The sequence below is a fragment of the Phacochoerus africanus genome, chromosome 2 (assembly GCF_016906955.1).
Source record: "Phacochoerus africanus isolate WHEZ1 chromosome 2, ROS_Pafr_v1, whole genome shotgun sequence".
Classification (NCBI taxonomy): domain Eukaryota; kingdom Metazoa; phylum Chordata; class Mammalia; order Artiodactyla; family Suidae; genus Phacochoerus; species Phacochoerus africanus.
The window spans coordinates 142,369,542-142,391,673 of record NC_062545.1 but is presented as its reverse complement, the minus strand read 5'-3'; the positions used below and the strand labels follow the sequence as shown (position 1 = coordinate 142,391,673).

The window sequence follows — 22,132 nt, the reverse complement described above, 5'->3', positions numbered from 1 at the left end:
ATTCCAAGAGATTAGATACAGTTCCCTGTGCTGTACAGTAGGACCTTATTACTTATCTATTCTAAACATAACAGTTTGCGGAGTTCCCGTCGTGGCGCAGTGGTTAGCGAATCCGACTAGGAACCATGAGGTTGCGGGTTAGGTCCCTGCCCTTGCTCAGTGGGTTAACGATCCGGCGTTGCCGTGAGCTGTGGTGTAGGTTGCAGACGCGGCTCAGATCCCGCGTTGCTGTGGCTCTGGCGTAGGCCGGTGGCTACAGCTCCGATTCGACCCCTAGCCTGGGAACCTCCATATGCCGCAGGAGCGGCCCAAGAAATAGCAAAAAGACAAAAAATAAATAAATAAATAAATAAATAAATAAATAAATAAATAAACGTAATAGTTTGCATCTACCAACCCCAAACTCCCAGGCCATCCCACATCCTCCCCTTCCCCCTCGGCAACCATGTCTGTTCTCTATGTCTGTGAGTCTGTTTTATAGATAGGTTCATTTGTGCCATATTTTAGCTATCATAAGTGATATATAGTGTTTCTCTTTATGAGTCCTGATGTCCTTAATTCTAATAAGTAAGTCTTCCTTTACCTTACCCATTTCATATTCTCTAACAATAATTCTTTTCCATAGTTCACGCCTAAAGATGTACACACATATATACAGATATATGTATATTATATACACACACATACCTGCATGCTGGAATTAAATATTTCATCTTTCAAAGGCATGATTATGTAGAGATTTTAATGATGTGGTGAATACCCCTGCTCTAATGTTAGGTAAACAAGACTGAATTTTATAAACCAAGAATGAAAAGAAAACATAGGTACCTGTGGAAAAAATCTGGGCAAAAGGTACCAAGTGAAGTTATAAGTGAAATGATAAGTATTTGTAATTTTCTCCTTTAACATTTTTCTGTATTTTCCATATTTTTGATGACCATGTGTGGCATATAATATGAGACAGCCTGAATATGAGACTTTCGAGGTGCGTTCTCACCCATGTATGCTCACACATTCTGGAAATCACTCCATTGTGTCCCCCAGGCAGAGCTACAAGAGGATTTTGTCTCTGTGACGGACGCACACTTCCCTTCCACTGACACACATTTTAGTTTTAGTTCCATCCAGAGGATCTATACATTGATTAGTCCATCTGCAACCATCAGGTGTGAATTATGTGCCCCATTTAGTAGCAAAAGGTTAATCTGTCCTAAAAGAAGGAAGTAGTGAAGGCAAAAAAACATGGTTTTTATGTTTGAATTCTCACCCCAGGCACATAAGCAAGAACCAGACGTGATAAAACAAAATGGGATTGTAAAGGCTGTTTAAAGTTGAAAATTGTGCGATTTGATTTCATTTTAGGTAATTACATTTCATTTTCAGTAATAGGATTAAAAACTAAGAAACTGATGATGAACTTGTTAAAGAAATTTAGATTTACTGCCTAATTAGTAAATCTGTAGAGAAATTAAAAAAACACCCAGCATGGCAACTCTGGAAGTACAGACAGAGCCTCAGGTCATAGTGCCCGTGGGGACATGCCCTTAGGGGCTAAGCATTCTTCTCCAAATCTCTTAATATGCATGCCTCACTTTCTTACTTTGTAAACTGGGGTGATAGTTGCAACAGATCGGAACATACTTTTCTGATTAGATGTGTTAATGCAGGTAAAGCACTCAACACAGTGCCTGGCATAGACCCAACAGTTCTCATGACCAGCTCTACTTTAGCCATTGGTGACAATGGTAATGGATGGTGGTATTCGTATGTGGAAGACTGGCCTTGGATAAAAACAATCAGAAGGTTGCTCTCTTAACACAATTTCACTTATTCTACAGTCTTGTGACATCAGCCCAGAACACAATAATTACAGCCAGCTTCTGGTCAAAATTTGGGCTGTGCAGCTACGCCTTTATTCCACATTTATGCCTTTTGAACACATAAATTATTTTAGAAAATGCATAACTTTTTAGCCTTGTCAAGGAAAGTTTTGGAGATTACTCTGAATAAGGGATGGGAGACAAAGAATAAATTATCTTTAAAGGCATCTCAGATTGCTTTACAAGCAGTAATGTATGTGCTGATGCACACGGAGCCACAGAACTCCTCAGTAGATTTGATTTAAGCCTTCTTTCTTTTTTTTTTCTTTTTTTTTCTTTTTCTTTTTTTTTTTTTTTCAGTCTTTGTCTTTTTAGGGCCGCACTCTCAGCATATGAAGGTTCCCAGGTTAGGGGTCGAATCGGAGCTGTTGCTGCCATCCTACGCCACAGCCACTCCAGATCCAAGCTGCACCTGTGACCCACACCACAGCTTATGGCAACGCTGGATCCTTAACCCACTGAGCGAGGCCGGGGATCAAACCTGCAACCTCATGGTTCCTAGTCAGATTTGTTTCCACTGTGCCACGACGGGAACTCCGATTTAAGCCTCATTTCTAAATGATAATCATCTACAGTGCAATCCTGTGTAATTTTGTGGGGGCCATTTAGGTAATTTTGCAAACTATAGTAATTAAAATAATGAGTAAAGGACTTCATGTGGCTTTCTGAAACATGATAGCTGTCCAGTAAAGAGCCAAGAGTCAGTGAGTCATTGAAGGGTCCCTGTGTTTTGTTTTTCAGCTTGACCATCTCTGCAGAATGCCCAATGCAACTGGAAGACTTCCCAATGGATGCCCACGCCTGCCCTCTGAAATTTGGCAGCTGTAAGTTATTTTCCCAAGTAAGAACCCTGGATGTATTTTGGGGGCTGTTTCCTCCTGTGTTCAGAGGCATTTAGATTCTGTGTGTGAATAAGCACAATATGAGCTGCAGTCCACTTGGGAAGGCTGGGGAGTGTGGTGAGGCACGCATGATGGTCCTCAGAGACTGGTTCCCTTGTCTGTAACTAAGAGGATGCCCATGGAAACACTCACCCTCTTGGATTTGCTCCTGGGTAAGCATTTCCCCACCTCAGACCTTCACCTGGCAATTCTTTCTTGTTTCCACTTCCCAGATGGAAGGTCACCTCCTCCGAGGGTCCTCAGTGACCCAATTTCCACCACCTAACCAATAACTTTTTATAGCCTGGTAGTCATTGCTGTGTTGACTCACTTCTCCAATGTTCCATATGAGCAATGGATGATTTATAGGTGGGTTATTTAAATTTTAAATAGTTTGGAGATTTTCCTGATATCCTTCTGTTCTCGATTTCTAGTTCAATTCCTTTGTCGTCAGAGGACACTCTTCCCTATAATTTCCACTTTTCTTACATCTTTTGAGCTTTATTTAATGACCTCAAATATGATTTATATTGATCATGACCTGGAAGATGATTCCTCTTGATACTTGTTCTGTGAACACTGGCAAATCATGTGTATTTAGAGGTTGCTGGGTGGAATGTTCTACAAGTATTAATTAGATCCTATTGATTAGGATGTGAGCTCTTCTATATTGTTTGCCAATTTTCTGTCTATATTAGTTGTTGAGAAAGAGGTGTTAAAGTCTCCAATTGTAATTATGCAATTGTCTATTTCTACTTTCAATTCAGTATTTTTGTTTCATGTATTTCCCAGCTGTTATTTGAGGATTACCATTTCTTCTGTGTGAATTAACTCTTGATCATTGTATAATATCCCTCTCTGTGTCTGGTAACGTTTTTGCTTTGAAGTCCACTTTACCTAGTATCCATATAGCCACTCTTGCCTTCTTTTGATTTTTTTTTTTTTTTTTTTTTTTTGCTGCACCTACAGCATTTGGACTTTCCCAGGCCTGGGATCAAACCCTGAGCTGCTACAGTGATAACACCAGATCCTTAATCTGAGCCACTAGAGAACTCCTTGCTTTCTTTTGATTAATATTTGAATGATATACATATACATATATATATATATATATATATCCATATGTTTATGCTAAACATCTACATATCGTTATGTTAAAATGAGATTCTTGTAGATGGCATATATTTGGGTTGTATTTTTTAATTCACTTTATCTTTCAATTGGTGTATTTTCATTCTTTACATTTTATGGAACAATTGATATGTTAGGGCTCGAGTCTGCCATTTTATTTTATTTTTTTGTTTTCTGTTCTCTATGTTTTCCATTTCTCTATTTTCTTTTTTCTGACTCCCTGTGGGTTACTGATATATATAGCTGTATATCGTTTTTAGTTGTTTCTGTAGACATTGCTTTATATATACATAACTTATTACAGTTTACTGTTGTCTTTATTTTACCAGTTCAGATGAAAACTATGTCCCTCTACCCTCTCATAATGATAATATAGTTGTCTTAAATATTTCTTCTACACACACACATATATATATATATATGGAATCATGTCAGAGAGTGTTGTAATTTTTATTTGAACCATCAAGCTTAATTTTGAAAATTCAAGAGAAAAGAGAAAGTCTATAATATTTATCAATATATTTACTCATGTGTTCTTTATTTTATTCTCAGTGTCCCAGGATTTCTTCTTTTATAAATAAGTTATTTTGTAATAAAAATAATAAAATATTTTTGTAATAAATGTTATTTTATAACTATTTAGCAAATTTCCTTTAGCCATTCTTTTAGGATAGACTACTGGCAAGAAATTCTCTTAGTTTTTCATCATTTGAAAATATCCTGATTTCTCCCTTCACAGCTGAAGAATATTTTTAATGAGTATAAGATTTTGTTCTGACAGCTCTTGTGACACTTGAAAAATGTACTACTTTATCCTTGCCTCTGTGGTTTCTGATGAGAAATCTGCTGTCATTCAAATCATATTTTCCTTATAGGTGAGATGTCATTTCTCTCTTGTTGCTTTCAAATTTTTTTCTCCATCTTTAGTTTTTCAGAAGTTTGACTCTAATGCGTATTGGTATGGATTTCTTTGGGTTTGTCTGCTTTGGGATTTACCCCACTTCTCAAATCTATAGATTTTTGTCAAACTTAGGAAGTTTGACCAGTTATTTCTTGGCACCCTTTTTCTGCTCCATCCACTTTCTCTCCTCCTTTCCTGACCCTGATGACAGGGATAATAGAGCTTTTGTTATATCCCCGTACTCAGGCTCTTTTCCTTTTTTTCTATTATTTCTCTGTATGGCCCAGCCCCTTGGGATGGCTGCTCTCTTGCTCTCGGTACCTCCCTGTTCAACCAGTGCCTGCTTCTCTTACACCCCACTCACATGACTGGCTTTCCTCATACTTGCTCCTGGCCCCCAGCTAATAATGACTGTTCTAGCCTTAGGTTAGAACTCTCCACCATGCTTAGCAAAGGGGCAGTGAGGGGCATGCCCCTCTGCTGGTTTCCTTGGTAACCGAGGAAGCAACCTGTAACTGGGAACTTCTCCCACCCCCTCAGGGAGCGAAAACACTACCACGTCCTGCCCACCAAACATGGCACACAATGGGATGTTCTCCAGGACCTCGCTTCAGAGGTATAAGTTCCCCCATCCATCAAACCATGGACACAACAATTTATTTTTCAGATAACTTAATTTTGATTGCTCTCTCTTTCATTTTACTGATTCTTTCTTTTGTCCCCTCCATCTTGATGAACTGATGAACTCATTCATTGAGATTCTTATTATGGTTATTGTTTCTTTCAATCTTATGTGTCAGTTTGACTAGGCCACAGGATGCCCAGATAGTTGGTGAGACATTCTGGGGGGGTAGGGAGGGGTCTATGAGGATATTTTTGGATAAGATTAGCACTTGACTTGGTTGACTGAGTAAAGCAGGTTGCCTTCCCTAATACAGGTGGGCCTCATTCAGTCAGTTGCAGAATCCGAATGGAAAAGAAGGGCTGACCCTCCCCTGGGTAAGAGGAAACTCCTCCCTCCTGACTGTCTTGAGCAGGAGTGTTGCTCTTTTCCTACCTTTGGAAGCAAACTGAAACATCTCTTCTTGGGTCTCTAGCCTAACAATTCCCAGACTGGAACTATACCATCAGCTCTGCTGGATATTCAGCTTGCTGATTGTAGATCTTAGAACTTGTCAGCCCCCAGCACTTCAAGAGGCAATGCTTACTAAAAAACATGTATGTGTATGTTTGTATGTATGTAGCCTGTTGTTTCTATTTCTCTGGAGAACCTTGACCAATATAGATTTTCGTTATGAGAATTGGGTGCTACTGTAGCAAATACCTGAAAATGTGAATGTGGAATTAAAACTGGTTCACGGACAGAAGCTGGACAGTTTTGTGGTGCATGTCAGGAGAAGCCTATATGAAGGGACTGTTGGCTGAAACATGTGTTGAAGGGGATACTGGTAAGGGCTCAGAAAGAAAAAGGAGAACTAGAGAGAAAACTTTCCTTTCTTAGAGAATATCCAAATAAACCATGAACAGAATGCTGATTGAAATATGGATGCTAAAGGTCTAAGATGGAAAGAAGGGACAGGTTACTGGAAAGTGGAAGAAAAATACCCCTGGTTATGAACTGATGACACACTTGGCTAAGTTGCGTTCTTGCGTTTTGTGGAAGGTAGACCTTGTGAGCAATGAAATTGGATTGAGGAACTCTCTAAGCAAAGTGATGGAGTTGGTTCCTCTTAATGGCTTATCGTAAAATGTGAGAGGTGAGAGATGAATTAAAGAAGGCATTGTTGGCATTCCCGCTGTGGTGCAGTGGGTTAAGAATCTGACTGCAGTGGCTCAGGTTTCTGTGGAGGTGCAGGTTTGATCCCCAGTCCAGCACAGTGGGTTCAAAGATCTAGCATTGCCACAGCTACAGCTCAGATTCAGTCCCTGTCCCAGGAACTTCATGTGCCATGGGTGCAGCCATTAGAGAAAAAACAGAACTTCAAGATTTGGAAAATTCTCATATTCATATTGCAAATAATGAGGATATTTGTTTAGGAGACAACCCCAAGTAAAAAGTTACTCTTGGTGTTATCAGCCATTTCAACAGAAGCCAGAAATATTTACTCCAAAGGCAATTCAGAGTCCATCAGGGCTGCCAGCCCCACCACAGACACAGAGTGTACAGGTCCAAGAAGCCACACTACCCCCACTTGGGCTTAAGAAAGCAGGACTGCCCCTCAGCAGAACCCTGGGTACCTCCCCTGTGAGGCAATGGGCCTGACACTACTGCCCCAGAGCATTAAACCAAAGAGGATTATTCTTGAGCCTTAAGATCTAATGGAACTTACTGAGAGTTTGGGGTTAGTAGATGCAAATTATTCCATTTAGAATGGATGAGTAATGAGGTCCTTCTGTACAGCACAGGGAACTATATCCAGTCTCTTGGGATAGAACATGATGGGAGATAATATAAGCAATGTAAGGTATAAATATGTATTACTGAGTCACTTTGCTGTACAGCAGAAATTGGCACAACATTGTAAATCAACTATACTCTAATAAAAAAATTTTTTAAATTCCCAATGACCTAAAAAAAAAATCTATTGGGACTTGCCTTGCTAGGTTTTGGACTTGCTTGGGACTTGTCACCCCTTTCTTCCTTCTACTTTCCCCCTTTTGGGGCTGTCCTGTGCCCCGTCCCACCATTGTATTTTTGAATTTTTAACTATTTATTTATGTATGTGTGTATGAATGACTGGATCACTATGCTGTATAGCAAAAATTGGCACAGCACTGTAAATCAGCCACACTTTAATATATATTTATTTTAATTTACTTCTTTTTTATGGCCAAACCCATAGCACATGGAAGTTCCTGGACCAGGGATTGAATCTGAGCCACAGCTGCAACCTGTGCAACACTGGATGCCAGGCCAGGGATCAAACCCACACCTCTGCAGCAACTGCAGCCACTGCAGTTGGATTCTTAACCCACTACACCATGGCGAAAACTCCAGTTCCTTTCTGTCTTGATAGGTGGACCCTTTTCTGCTCCTTTGGGTAGGGAAAAGCAGGCTTCCTTGGTTTTTGTTACTGATGTCTGTGCCCATTGGCATTTCCGAGTTGCCAGCTTCTTTAGTCTCGAGGCTTGTTTGTCTTCTTCTCTCCCCATATTCGTTTTACATTAATCTCCAGGGTTTTTAGCTACACTTAGTAGGAAGAGAAGGAGAAAACACATCTCCATTCTTCTGGAAGGAGAAATCTCCCAGATGTGTCTTTATTATTATTTATACTTTCTGGGTTTTGCTGAACCTCCTGAATCTCTAAATTTGTGTATTTCTTCAAATTTGAGGCATTTTTTAAAAACCCTTATTCCTGCTAACAATTTTACGTCTCATCCTCTCTTTTTCCCTTTGGAGTTCTAGCTGTATGAATTGTAACTTTAGATATACTACCTCTGGTCCCTAGGGGGGTCTGTTCACTTTTTTAAAAACTTTTTTCCCTTCTTTTCTTTATATTGGATAATTTCTATCACTCTGTCTTCAAGATCCCCAAGATCTCCTGTCCTTTCTGATCTGCCATTAAGCTCATACAGTAAATATTTTTTATGTAGTGTATCTTTCCAGTTTAGAATTTGTATTTGGTTCTTTTAAATAGCTTCAATGAGTATGCTGAGATTTACTCTCTGTTTTCATTCCAACACTTTTTCATTACAAAACATTGTATTCTTTTTCTTTTACAACCTTAAGCATAGCCATAGTAGCCGCTTTAAAATCCTTCTATGCAGCAGTTCCTTGGAGGCCCTAGCAGTTAACGATTTGGTGGTGTCACTACTGTGACACTGGTTCGATCCCTGGCCCAGGAACTTACTGACGCCACAAGCATGGCCAAAAAATAAATGAGTAAAATAAAATCCTATGTAAAATCCACCATCTGATCTTCTTGGGGGTCATTCTGCCTTGATTGTTTTCCCTTTAATATGAGTTGTGTTTTCCTCTTTCTTTCTCCCTTTCTTTCTTTCTTTTTTTTGGATGAACCCTCTGCATATGGAAGTTCCTGGGCCAGAGATTGAACCCAAGCCTCAGCAGCAACCTGAGTCCCTGCAGAGACAATACCAGATCCTTAACCCACTGTGCACAGTGGGAATGCCTTCCTATTTCTTTTACATGTAATAATTTTGAATTGCTTCCTGGATATTTCAGCCAGTGTTATATTGCAGAGACTCTGGATTTTGTTAAATTTATAGTGTGTGTGTGTTGGGGGAGGAGCACGGTTGCCCATTGACCTCATTCCAAACTCTGTCCTTCCTGTGGTAACAACTGAGATGGCCGATAGGTTTTTTGTTTTGTTTTGTTTTTGTTTTTGTTTTTGTTTTAGGACCACATCTGCAGCATATGGAAGTTCCCAGGCTAGGGGTCTAATTGGAGCTACAGCTGCCGGCCCACACCACAGCCACAGCAGCACCAGATCTAAGCCACGTCTTTGACTTACACTGAAGCTCACAGCAACACTGGTGGATCCTTAACCCACTGAGTGAAGCCAGGGATCGACCCCACATCCTCATGGATCCTAGTCAGGTTCATTTCCTCTGAGCCATCACTCCCGCTGGGTCTTTTATTTGGTTGGACTGGTAGGACTGTGTTCCATTATATATAGTTCAGCCTTGAGTTAGGTATGGGATAGAGGTTACTTATGTCTATTGACATCAGTGTAGGGCTTCCGTTCTGTGGCTCTTTCTTTCTAGGCTTTTATGCCTCACTTTCCAGCTGTGCTGCTTTGACAGTTCCAGTCGCTTCCTTTTGGTTCTTCAAGCCAACAAGACTAAGGGATCCCTCTGAACCACAGCCACCTCAGGACTCTGACTCACAGCTCTTTCGGAGAAAAGCCATTCCCTTTGTCCAAGTGCCAGCTCTTCTCCAGGGCGTACCTGCACCTGTTCCCTCTCCAGTGCCTTCAGGGAGTTATTTTTCACATGGTGTCCAAGGTTAATATTTGTTACCTCCTAACAGCCCCTCTGACACTCCTGGCAGGGAATTTCCTTTGATTCTGAGGGTTTCCTTTTATATTGCCTCTATCAACCCAAAAGGATTTTGGGGACTAGGAAAAGTATGTGTGATAAGCCAAAAGAATTAGGTTGGATGGGAATAATTCATTATTTCCAAACTCTGATCTTCAAATGCCATGGAGAGATAAAACATACATTTATTGGAGGGAAGTAGTATAATGGAAAGAGACTCTCACTGGGCTTTGTTTAAACCACTTGCTGCCATGGAATGGCTGTGGACATTACTAGTTGGGACGAAACCTTCAAAAGGTCTCTATAATACCTCATTTGGGAATCACCGATTCATGTCCCTAAGAGGAAAATGAATTGCCATGCCTTAAAATTATGCCACTCTCTGTACGCAAAAGTTATGCTCTTCATTTGATCAAAGGTAAAACACTTAAAGTCAAAGGTTGTTGTTTTTTATTCCCAAGTTTCTGCTATAGCACAGCAGGTTGAGGATCTTAAGGTTGTCTCTGCAGCAACTAGGGTCTGCTGTTGCTGCAGCTGTTGTGTAGGTCGCAGCTGTGGCTCGGATTCAATCTATGGCCTGGGACCTTCCATATACCTCAGGCGAGGCCATTAAAAAAAAATTGTTATGTTTTTCATCAGAAGTTAAATAAATTCAAGTCAATGTGATATTCAGATTTCATGACCGTGGTATGCAGGGAAAGCAGTATAAAAGTGGTTTTTTGGTGAAGCAAAGTATGTGAGCTTTTAAGCCTTCTTTGTATCATCTCATTTTCAATAACTCACCAACTGCAGTTATGTCATTTATCACATTCAGAGCTAAAATATGCATCTGATAGGACGTCTTCATTCCTTCATTCATCCAAACAGAACAAGATTGATTTATATATATAACAATTTGTGCATTTCTTTAACTCAGTAGGGAGCCAAACTCGGTATAAACATTTCTTGAACTCAATAGAGATTTTGAACTCTCATGCCAAATTTCTTTTTATTTGCCTAAGATTCGAAGATTGGCTTGAACTAGATGCTGATCATTTATCTATATTTGCTGTTACTGTCACTGCTGTCATATACAAAGCAGTTAAGAAGACTTTATTCATGTTTCATGTTTGTATACAGTTGACCAAGAGCTAGAAAATTGCACAAACTTCACCTTCCTGAGCTTATACGATTTCAGCTCAGGATTTAATAATTTTAAGAGAACACGTACCATTCAATGAAGCATTTTTCTTACTTGTCTTTCATCTTTTGGATTTAATAAAAATAGCTTCTTGGTCAAGTAGTTCACTCCTACCATTGTCATCTGAGCCTGCAGAGGCTAAATGAGATCAGATAAGGAGTTTAAAATTACCCAATCCCAGAAGTTCCCTGGTGGTCTAGTGGTTAGGACTCAGCGCTTTCACCACTAGGGCCCTGAGTTCAATCCCTGGTCTGGGAACTCAGATCCCACACCAAGCCACTGCATGCTGCAGCCAAAAAACAAAACCCTCCAAATTACCCGTTCCAGCAGTTCCCTGCCAGGAAGAGACAAAGCAATCCAAATAGTTATCGTTACTGTAACGAGCCACATGCTTCTGCTGCTCTAATGCAGAACTGAATTAACAGACATTTCTGTTATTGCTCTCTCTACTCTCAAGAATCCAAATAATTGTTGAAATTAGCCCTGGCTTATCGAGGGATATTTCCTAGTCCATAAGGAAATTCCTTAGATATAATAGAATGGCTTACATTTGGAAGCAGGTGCTTAAACAAATCAAGAATATTTAGAAAAGAAAAAATACTGTGTTTTTGTTCATTTTTACTTGTGAAATAATGCCTTAAGTATTTCATGCATCTGGATGCATGAAAATATTTTCTAAATTTGACTTGGATACTTCTTTGGTGGCTGTCCATTGGAGAGAATTTTGGCCCTTTAGGGGTAAATGTCATTCAAACATGTGGAATCATGAGTTTGCTACTGCGTTAGTCATGCCCAGTATGTAGGACTTGGCTCACCTGTGGGTGGTTGGAGCACAAATTTTGGAGTGACTTATGGAAGGTCTTAGAAACGCATTGAAGTTTTATCTGTGTCCCGCATTGGTTAACCTTAACTGCTATTTAACAGATGTGTTGGGTGTGTTCTGCACTTAGCACTCCACTAGGTGCAGTGAGAAACAAGCGTCATCAGGGCACAAGGTGCTGCTGGTGGACACACTGGATAATCAGGTTGATACCCTTGGGAAACTGAAAGCCATTTAGACTTCCAGATGGGGAAGCTCATCATGGGGGTTATGTTTGGATAGAAGATGATTGGATAGAAGACGTGATGCAATAAAGACAACGCACAAATGACAGGTGATCAGATAGTGGAGGTACTGAATGCCCCTTTTGGGAGAACTGGGCAGCGTTACCACCTAACTTAGAGGGAGCTTAAATCCCAAAGCTTAAAAGTAGTAGGCAGAGCAGTGATGTTTTGGAGTAAGGAGAGGTTGTGCTGAAATCGCAATTTTGGAAGTGAATCCAAGACCTTGGAATGCCAGGAGCAGTGGAAGCAATGAAGCAATGAAGATAGAGAGCAGGGTGGTGGCTGGATGTGACACATGGATTATGGGATGAGCTCTTGGTGCATATTTAAGAGTCAAAGACAGCATCGTGATTTTAAGATCAGGGGACTTTGAAAATAATATTTTCTGTGAGAAACTGGAAGTAACTTGAAGGAGCTACTGATTTGAAGGTAAAAAACAAAAAGCTGATCAGTGTATGAGGGGGTAGGAAAGTTCAGGGAGGGATTTCCTCCTAATACTCCCAGCCTTTGACCTCCTGCTCCCTCTTTTTCACAAGGGAAGCAGCTTTTCTGCTGGGAGAGTGACAGTCCTTTATCCTTCTGTCCTGACTCGGTCCTATTTAAGTCTGTAGACACAGAGAACATGGCCTCTTGACTCTCCCCCTCGGACCAACCAGGACCCCACGTAATTTTACCAGGGTGTAACTTTGGGGTGGTGATGGGCCATCTGACTGGCAAATCTCAATCTTCCAGTGCCACCTCCTGGGTAGCAGGGAAGAATCTCCATCTGCAGATAGTTGCAATCACCCCTCACTTGATTCTGGACAAGGAAAGAGGCATGGCAAAGCCCCGTTGATCTCATTTTTACCTGCTAAATTGAAAGCAGGGATTTGGGGTGTCTAATAGGCCATAGGAGACAATGTATATTTTACCAATATACAGACATGTATATTTTACCAAGGTTCTAATTTAGATTATGTAATCACTATGTCGGATGTTGACTCGGTTTTCAGCTCAGGAAGCTGAGGCTCAGAGAGGTTGAGGATGGGCAGGTCTTACAGGTGATGGTGTGTCAGTATCTTCTGAGGCAGTTAGCCTCTTGTTCCTACCTCCAGCTTTAGAACAGGGAGGAAGGCTGAGGGCATGGGTGTCAGAGAACTCAAATCCTCTAAGTTTTGCCAGTCATTGAAATATTACATCCTAACCTGCATTTCTTCGAACACCACAGGCAGTGAAGGGACAGAGTGAAAGACATTTCCTCTCTGGTTACTGGCAGTTTCTGGGTCTTCAAGCAGCCTGTCAAATAAGGCTAACCAACAGTCCTCACACTGGATTTGCTTTTGACAGACAATTAGAAAGTGAATGCACTTCTGCTGTTCAGCACAGGGAACTATATCCAGTCACTTGTGATAGAATGTGATGGGAAATAATGTGAGAAAAAGAATATATATATATGTATGACTGGGTCACTTTGCTCTGCAGCAGAAATTGATGGAATATTGAGGATCAGCTGTACTTTAATTTAAAAAAAAATTTTTTAAGTGAATGTGCATAGAAAGATTGTCTCATCAGGCTGGATTTGAAACTTCTTCCCAACCTATGGCTATGTCCCTTAAGGTTTACTATTTATTAAGCATCTACTGTAGGTCAGGCACAGGCTAAATCCTTGACATTCATGAACAGACATTACTCTTAAGCTCCCCAAGGTTGTTTCCTCAATCTGCACATGAGGATGTAGAGCCTAAAGCATGAAGAGGTTGTTGAAGGTCCTTCCATAGTGAATACATTGGCATATTTTTCTCATCCTTAGGCAGAAATTCATCAGTTCTAAAAGGCCTTGTAAATAAGGGGTTTATATGCCATTGCCACCTCTTCAGGATTTGCAGTGTCAGAAGAGGACAGACAGAAAGCGTCAAGCCAGGGACAGAGCTGCTTGGGAAGCAGTGATGAATTTCCAGAGTTGCTTGTGGGTGAAGATGTTTCAAAGCTTCTTGCCTGGCTCTGCTGATGTATGCTTGGAGAAAGGCAAGCATTGTGTTTCTGCAGCTCTAAATCATGACAGATGATAGCATGGCAAACTTAATGGCCTCGTTTACTGTCATCCCAGCTAAGAGATTGGCCGCCACACCTCTGACACAAAGACAAGAATTTAGTGGCTCTAAATGGCTGAGCAGAAAGGCACACAAGTGCCTCATTTATTCCCATCCTTAATTTGAGAACTCGGTGAGGTTGAGCTGACACACCAGAGGCCAGCTGCTTCTTGTTGCTGCTATTATTAATGCTATTAACGTCAGCTATATCAATAGGTCATTTAATATGTACAAGCAATATGAAAAAAAAGAGGATATGAATTATCAGTATGCATTGTAGGTGACATTCATACATCACTTTGTGATTTCAAGTAACTTTTTGTCTAATTACAGTTATTATTTTATTGGGTCCTTATTGTAAGATAAGGATTATTGCCCCCCCATCCCCCACCAACAGTGAAGGAAGAGGCTTGGTGGCCCTGTGCCCAGCAGTCCTGCAGGTAACAGAGCCAGCCTCCTCCAAAGCCACTGAGCCCTGAAGCGTGGACACACCTGCCTGGTCAATATGCCCCTGAGCCTCAGGGCTCAAGGAGAGCCATCCCTTGTCCCACAGTGGAGGGTGATGCCCAGCCTGCAGTCAGGACAGAGTCCCCAACTGTTCCGTCACAATATGCAACCCACCTCTGTACCTCTCCCCAACTCCCCCCACCCCGACTCCCACCTGCATCCCAGCATCCTCACTCAGCTTCCCCCCAGGCCACCTCTGGGGGGCACCTTCTGTGCTCTCCCAAATGTTTCATTCATCTCTCATGCCCCCTCTCTCCTAACATGTCACCTGCTCTTCGCTCTCTTTCCTCTCTGTTGTCTTTGAGGTCACATCGTTTTCTGCACTCTATACCCTCTTCAGACACACGTTTGCTTTCCCAGTCATTCCTGCCATGGTCACTAAGATCTATCCCCGCCCTACCCCCACCCCAGGCTGGAGCTCCTTTCTGAGCTTCAGGGTTCACATTTCCCAGCCAGCACACATCTTCCAGGGGTTCTGCAGCCTCCCACCAACATCTTTTTTTTTTTTTTTTCGTATTTTTTGTCTTTCTTTAGGGCCACACCTGCGGCATATGGAGTTTCCCAGGCTAGGGGTCTAATCGAAGCTGTAGCCGCCAGCCTACACCACAGCCACAGCAATGCCAGATTCGAGCCACAGCTATGACCTACACCGCAGCTCATGGCAATGCCAGATCTTTAACCCACTGAGCGAGGCCAGGGATCAAAACGCAACCTCATGGTTCCTAGTCGGATTCATTTCCACTGCGCCATGACAATAACTCCCCCCACTACATCCTTTGGCTAGAGGTCGGACTCATAGTTCACAAGTGGATTGGGACTTGAATGAGGTGGCCCGGGGAGGCCAGCTTCATGGACAGCAGCTCTGCCTGCTACAGTCAGGGGACCTGGGGAGAAGATGCGGGATGGGACACCAGGGTCAGAAGCTGCCTGAGCCAGTCTGGGGACAGTGGGAAACCAGGAGATGCTGGCTTATCACCATCTCCTGCCCACTCCAGACTCACAGCCCAGATCCAGCCTGGCTGCTCTGCTCAAGTCTCAAGTTCTTGTCCAAGCATCACGGCCCTCCAGTATTCAGGGTCCAATGACACATACAGAATAGGCAGCTGAGAATCTCACAAAGTTACGTGGAACTCAGAAAGCTATCTGAGTCTCAGTGCACGACCAGTAGTATCTGTGACAGACACTTAGAAAGCAGCTTGCCAAGGTGGAGCGCATCATCCGGCCCTGAGTCCCCCCAGTAGAGGAAGGAAATTACAGCAGAAGGCACTTGTGTCAGGAGGGCTCCAGGGCTGCCTATGTGAAGACACACTTGGAAACAGAAGGTCATGCTAATTTTGAAAAAAAACATGACAACACCACTCAGCATCCACGCACAGGGTATGTCTAGTTGAGCACCCGTGGTTTCCCATCAGCTGTTGTATTGGGTCTACTCTGTTCATGTCCTTCTTTTTCATATCTTGACTTATGTGCAGATGAAGGTTAGAGTCATATCACTAATTCTCAGGGTTCTGACCATCCCCCTCACCGAGCTTGCTGATATGTTGGCATCCCAAGCAACTTTGCTCAGAGACAGGTGCACAGCTTTTGGAACCACACTGAGTAACACATATCTGAGGGGAGAATGTCTGGCCAAAGACAGAAAGTGGTACAGGTTCACTGAAAGCTATTTCAATGTAGAAGACTGCTTTGTGTTGATCTCAGCTCATTGTTAGCGGTCAGTGGTGATGCTGTGACCAGGGACCACTGGGGCACTCCCCTGGGCCAGTACTACCTGGGACAGCCCCCACATACATTCCTGGCCCAGAGACAGTGGTGAGGCTGGACGCACTTTTGTGGTTCCTGTTACAATTGCAGAACACCCTCAGCAGCAACCAGCGGGGAACTTTGAAAAAAAAAAAAAGGTGTGTTATTCAGATCTAAGAGGGTGCCTGGTATGCCCAGAACTGCACGGCGCCATCATGGGAAGGGGAGAGAGGAGAGCAGACCTGGGGCTCTGCCTTTATTGGAGTCCAGGGTGGGGTGCTTAGGATTTCATGAGTTCAGTCTTTAAAACCCAAGAACAAGAATTAGGTGCACTAATTAGGGAGAATTGGGGTCATCAAGCGGTCCGTAATCTCGGTCACCTTGGGCTTTCTAGAAGGGGAACTGTATGGGGTAGGGGGCTGGCCCTTTAGGGGTGTAGCTGGCAATGTGCTCAGGGTAGGTGAATGCCTTTTAAATAGGTACGTCAGCAATCAGATGTCAGGTGCTCATAGGACAATCAAAAAAGCTTATTGGAGTTCCCGTCGTGGTGCAGTGGTTAACGAATCTGACAAGGAGCCATGAGGTTGCAGGTTCAGTCCCTGCCCTTGCTCAGTGGGTTAATGATCCGGCGTTGCCGTGAGCTGTGGTGTAGGTTGCAGACGTGGCTCGGATCCCGCGTTGCTGTGGCTCTGGCGTAGGCTGGCAGCTACAGCTCCAATTAGACCCCTAGCCTGGGAACCTCCATATGCCGCGGAAGCGGCCCAAGAAATGGCAAAAAAGAAAGAAAAAAGCTTATTGTCAGGCACTTTCACCACAAAGACCTACATCCAGGTCATGTCCATGATAAAAAGATGCAATGTCTTAAGACATCATGTCTCCCCAAGCTATAATCTGTAACTCCAATCTGGGTCCAACGTAAATCTCATCAGAGTATTTTTAGGGGGAGCCTGAGGAGTAGAGGGCCAAGAACAGCCAGGGCCCCATGAAGAGGCAAAGGGGCCACCTCACCCTTCCAGCTGTAGGTGTGGAGAATTCTAAAGTCTGTGCAGTTAAGACAGAGGAGATTGAAATTGGGATAGAGAAAGGGAGCACAACAGAGAACCCCTCAAAGAGAAACCAGGCCTTGCTCGTCAGAATAGGCCCTGCAGGTGCATGGCTAATGGGAGGAACGGGTTTAATGATTTTGTTGGCAACACGGGAAACCACGTGGAGAAGATGGGATTGGTTACTTATGGAGAAAAATGTATACAGAAGTCAGCTCCATGTGATCAAGACCCTAATGGTCACAGACGGTGCATTCCAGCTTTGATACTGCACAGGTCACATATCATGACCCCCGCCCCTCTCAGATCTGGACGGCCCCCAAAATAAGATGCTGGAAGATGAAAAGGTTGACGAATTTGACTCATTCAAGATAATAACATCAAAAAATTTTTAAAAGACCACAAAAAAAGTGAAATAGCCACAGACTTGAAGATTTTTGTAACATGTACATTTATCAGAATGTATAAAGAAAACATGAATCAGATGGGTGAAAAACACCAACAGATTTCAAAAAGACATAGGCAAAGCCGAAAAATCCCTTTGTTTAGCGACATCTGCCCAGAAGGTAAAACTGCAAAGCAAACCAGGTCAAACCCTTTGTAAAATTCAGACTCTCTCCTGTAGGGAGAAAGGAGGCTTCGGTGCATCCTGCACAGAAGACCTTGAAGCTTCTGATGTTTCCCTCTGTGTTAAGCTCAGTGTTTGCTACATACACACTTGTCTTACTATTTTTCAAGTATTATGAATACTCCTTTAGGGGGCTCCTGTTACGGCTCAGCGGTAATGAATCCAACTAGTATCTATGAGGATGCAGGTTCAATCCCTGGCCCTGCTTAGTGGGTTAAGGATCTGGCATTGCTGTGAGCTGTGGTGTAGGTACAGACATGGCTCACATCTAGCATGGCTGTGGCTGTGGCATAGGCCAGCAGCTTCAGCTCCAATTTGATACCTAGCCTGGGAAGTTTCCTATGCTGCGGTGTGGCCCTAAAAAGCCAAAAAAAAAAAAAAAAAGAATACTCCATTGCATGTAAAGCAAAGCAAGAATGAGGGTAGTGATGTGCGCCGGCAAAGAAACTTCCACACTTGGTAGGGGCACCTCTTATCCCTCACGAGGCCCTTCTTTTGGTTCTTTCTGTGGACACTTCTGTCCCCCCAGGAGTGGCCATGCCATGGACTAGCCCTGCCTGGTGGACCCCTGGAACCTGCTGTCCCACTTATCAACTCCTTGCCTGACAGGCCCCATCTGCAGATGCCTCTCTGTGAGCACACATGGTTTGGAGTTGGCATCAGGCTCTGCTCAAGTCACTGGGAGCCAGGCATACAGCTTTGTCGGAAGGCGTCGGGTGCTGGATGTGGCAGCTGTGAAGATGCTCAGGCTAAACTACAGAACAGATGTGGGGATTTACCTTCCAGGGTCTCAAGAGACACAGGGAATATTTGAGGCCATTGGTTCCTGAAAGCCACCTGCTCCTCTGGAACTGCTTTTGCTGAGGTCACCAGACCCCATGAGGCCCCCTTGGCCACTCCTCAGCCATCCTCTGAGTTGCCTTACAATCCTGCAATCCCACTCCTCGGCAGATATCCAAACAAAACTCTAATTTAAAACAATAATGCACCCCTATGTTCATAGCAGCACTATTTACAATAGCCAAGACATGGAAACAACCTGAATGTCCATCAACAGAAATGGATAAATACTTAGTTCATATGTACAATAAAATATTGCTCAGTCATAAAAAAAAGAATGAAAAAATGCCATTAGCAGCAACATGGGTGGATCTAGAGATTATCATACTTAGTGAAGTCAGACAGAGAAAGATAAATATACGATATCACTTCTAGGTGGCATCTTAAAAAATGGTATAAATGAATTTATTTACAGAGCAGAAGTAGACGCGCAGACTTGGAAAACAAACTTAGGGTTAAACAAAGGGGAAAGATGGGGGAATAAAGTAGGAGTTTGAGATTAACATACACATATGACTGTGTTTAAAATAGACAACCAACAAGGACCTGGTGTATATCACAGGGAACTATATTCCACATCTATGATGGAAAAGAATCTGAATCACTTTGCTGTACACCTGAACCTAAAACAACATTGTAAATCAACTGCAATTCAATTTTTAAAATAAATAAATAATGCTAAAAATAAAATTAAAAACATAAAAAAGAAATGAGAAGGGCTGACTCATGGTGCTGTCTGACCTGGTCTGGCTGCCTGTACCTCCTTTAGGTTGTTTAACTTTGACTTTTCAACCGTCTCTCTTTCTCATTTATAAACATCATTGATTGTGTCAGGCTGCATATGCTCCTGTGTTGACCTCACTTTCTGTCCTCCACATACAGACGCATACCCTAATTCCGAAGTTGTCTACGTCTGGACCAACGGCACCACCAAGTCGGTGGTGGTGGCAGAAGACGGCTCCAGGCTAAACCAGTACCACCTGATGGGGCAGACGGTGGGCACAGAGAACATCAGCACTAGCACAGGTAGACCTCCATATAAGCGAGGACCCTGGAAGAGCATAGGGCTGTGCAGCACTGGCTGCGAGGAGCTCCCTGTGTTGGCCCCCCTCTCTGCAGCTGCCCACGGAAACACCAGCTGTGACATCCTGGCATTAAGAGCATGAGAGGCATTAATCTGAGGTGCATTTGCCACCCCGTGAGTGGCCCTGGTGATGGCAGGCCATGCCAGGAGGCCGCAGGGATCTGCTTATATAACAGCCTCTCCCAAGCCGTGGGACAGGAGACTTGGGCCTCTGCAGGAAAGGTCAATTTCTTCCTGCAAATACTCCCATGTACCTGTGCTACCACCTCCTGCTTTGCACATTTCATAGATTTCCCTGGGGTTCAGTTTGAGGAAGCACAACCAAGCAGCAGAAGAAAAGCAGAAGCCTTAGCAGAAAGCAAGGAGGTGCTGCCCACTACGCCCCCCTTACTGGCCTGAGCCCCACGGGGGCAATACAAGCTTACCCCTACCTGACGCCAAGTGGGCGTGTGTCCCAGGGAACAGAATGCACTCCCTTCAGAATGCACCTGCAAGGCTGTCCTTAGACACCTCCTGGCCACAGCAGCCTTGGCCCTATTGGTCACGTTGCAAGCTTGGCTGTGAGCAGGGGCGGGTACTCCAGGGCTCCACGGGGCAGAGGAGAACTATGGAACAGGGATGGAGTGAGCCCTTGTCACCGCAGGAGTTCTGAACCCCAAAGTTACCCTTTTCAGCGTCATTCAGTGATCATCACCAGCCGTAGGAGCTAGCAGAAGCACAGGGACCTATAGATGTGCCTCCTGTCACACAGGCACCCAGGTCCCATCCTAGGCCGGGCTGGTGTCCTGAGAAGAAGGGAAGGTGGGGGAGCCTGGCAGGGCTTGGGGGAGGCCACTGTGCCATGCGGTTACGCACTTAAGGGAAAAAGAAGAGGAAGCCGGCCTGAGTTTATGGGAACAAGTTGAAAGGTGGTACAGCGACAGATGAGGTTAAGAATCACAGTGCTAATGGAGAGTGCTACCATTTGGGGTTGTTCTAAAGAGATGGTCCTTTTGAAACCTTATCCAATATTGCTACTCTCAACTCAAAACAGAATAAAAAGAACCACAACAGCAAAAGAATTAGAGGTAGGAGATTAATTTCAGAGCCTACTGCATAGAAACAGAATGGTGTTTTCCCTCTTCTAGCATCGAGGGGCAAAATTGGATCAGGATAAAGATCTAGTCTTTGCTGCTGAACAGGTCTCCCCTCACCCCCTTTCTCTCTGACCCTGTCTCATTCTGCTGGGACCTGGCTCACTCCCTTCATTTCACGTGCCGTCACTTGCCTGGGGCTGGGAGGGGCGTGGCCTGCCACTGGGTGGCTCTGGGCCCTTCCGGAATTTTGGTCTCCTCTTCTCTAAGAGGACATATTTTGCCACCTGTGATCATAACTCATGCTGTGAGAAAAGGCACAGTGGGACACATCCACAGCTGGACTTGCTAAGTGCTGGGTTTCAATTCCAACAGCAAGCGTCTGAGCTATGTAATCAGTCTGAAATGTCTCAACACTCTGCTCCTGCAGCCAGCCAATCCCCCCTGACCAGATGGCCCTCCCTGGGGTCTACCTAAGTGGAGGCCCGCAGCCACCACCCCCCATGTTCACTGTCCCACCAGGCTCCCTAGCCACACCATCTACTTCTTGCAATTCTGCCAAAGAACTCTTGTCCTCTGATCAACTCACCTCTGCCTCCACTCCTCAAAGCATCCTTCCCCTCTCCCTAGGGAGATGCAGATCCCCATAGCAAAGGAGACTCTGTCCCACACACCCTCCCACCGAGACCGCCTCCCAGTCGCTTTGACTCCTTACCAGTTCACCGTCAGGGCAGCATCATTCTCAGCAATGAAGGGAAGGTCTGCACTCGCCTCCCACACAGCCAGACAGATCCAGAGAAGGCACTGGGGCATTGCCAAGGAAATGCCCTTGCTCTGCCGGTTGGGCAGCGGAAGCCTGGAGCACCCAGGACCTGTGGCCTCCTGAAGCTGCTGCTCCTCGCCCCAACTCCCAGTGAGGGAGCCCGAGTCTATAGGGGGTGTTAGCCCCCCGCTCCTTCCAGCCCTCCCTGGCTTGGAGATAGGGAGAAAACCCTCCACCCACGACAGGGCTCTGTGATGTCCTGAGTTATATCTGGAGAAGCTAAATCCTGAAATCCTGATGTCAGTAA

General features: G+C 43.9%; 1 protein-coding gene across 3 annotated transcripts in view; it reads left to right on the top strand.

Annotated features, from left to right (window-relative positions):
- The window catches only part of GABRA5 (gamma-aminobutyric acid type A receptor subunit alpha5), an 89,384-nt gene that overhangs the window by 57,529 nt on the left and 9,723 nt on the right, over positions 1-22,132 (top strand). For all 3 annotated transcript variants that reach the window (XM_047769458.1, XM_047769459.1, XM_047769460.1), the window contains 2 exons: positions 2,622-2,704; positions 19,788-19,931. In XM_047769458.1, the coding sequence (XP_047625414.1) occupies positions 2,622-2,704; positions 19,788-19,931 (227 nt within the window). The remainder of the gene's footprint in view (positions 1-2,621; positions 2,705-19,787; positions 19,932-22,132) is intronic.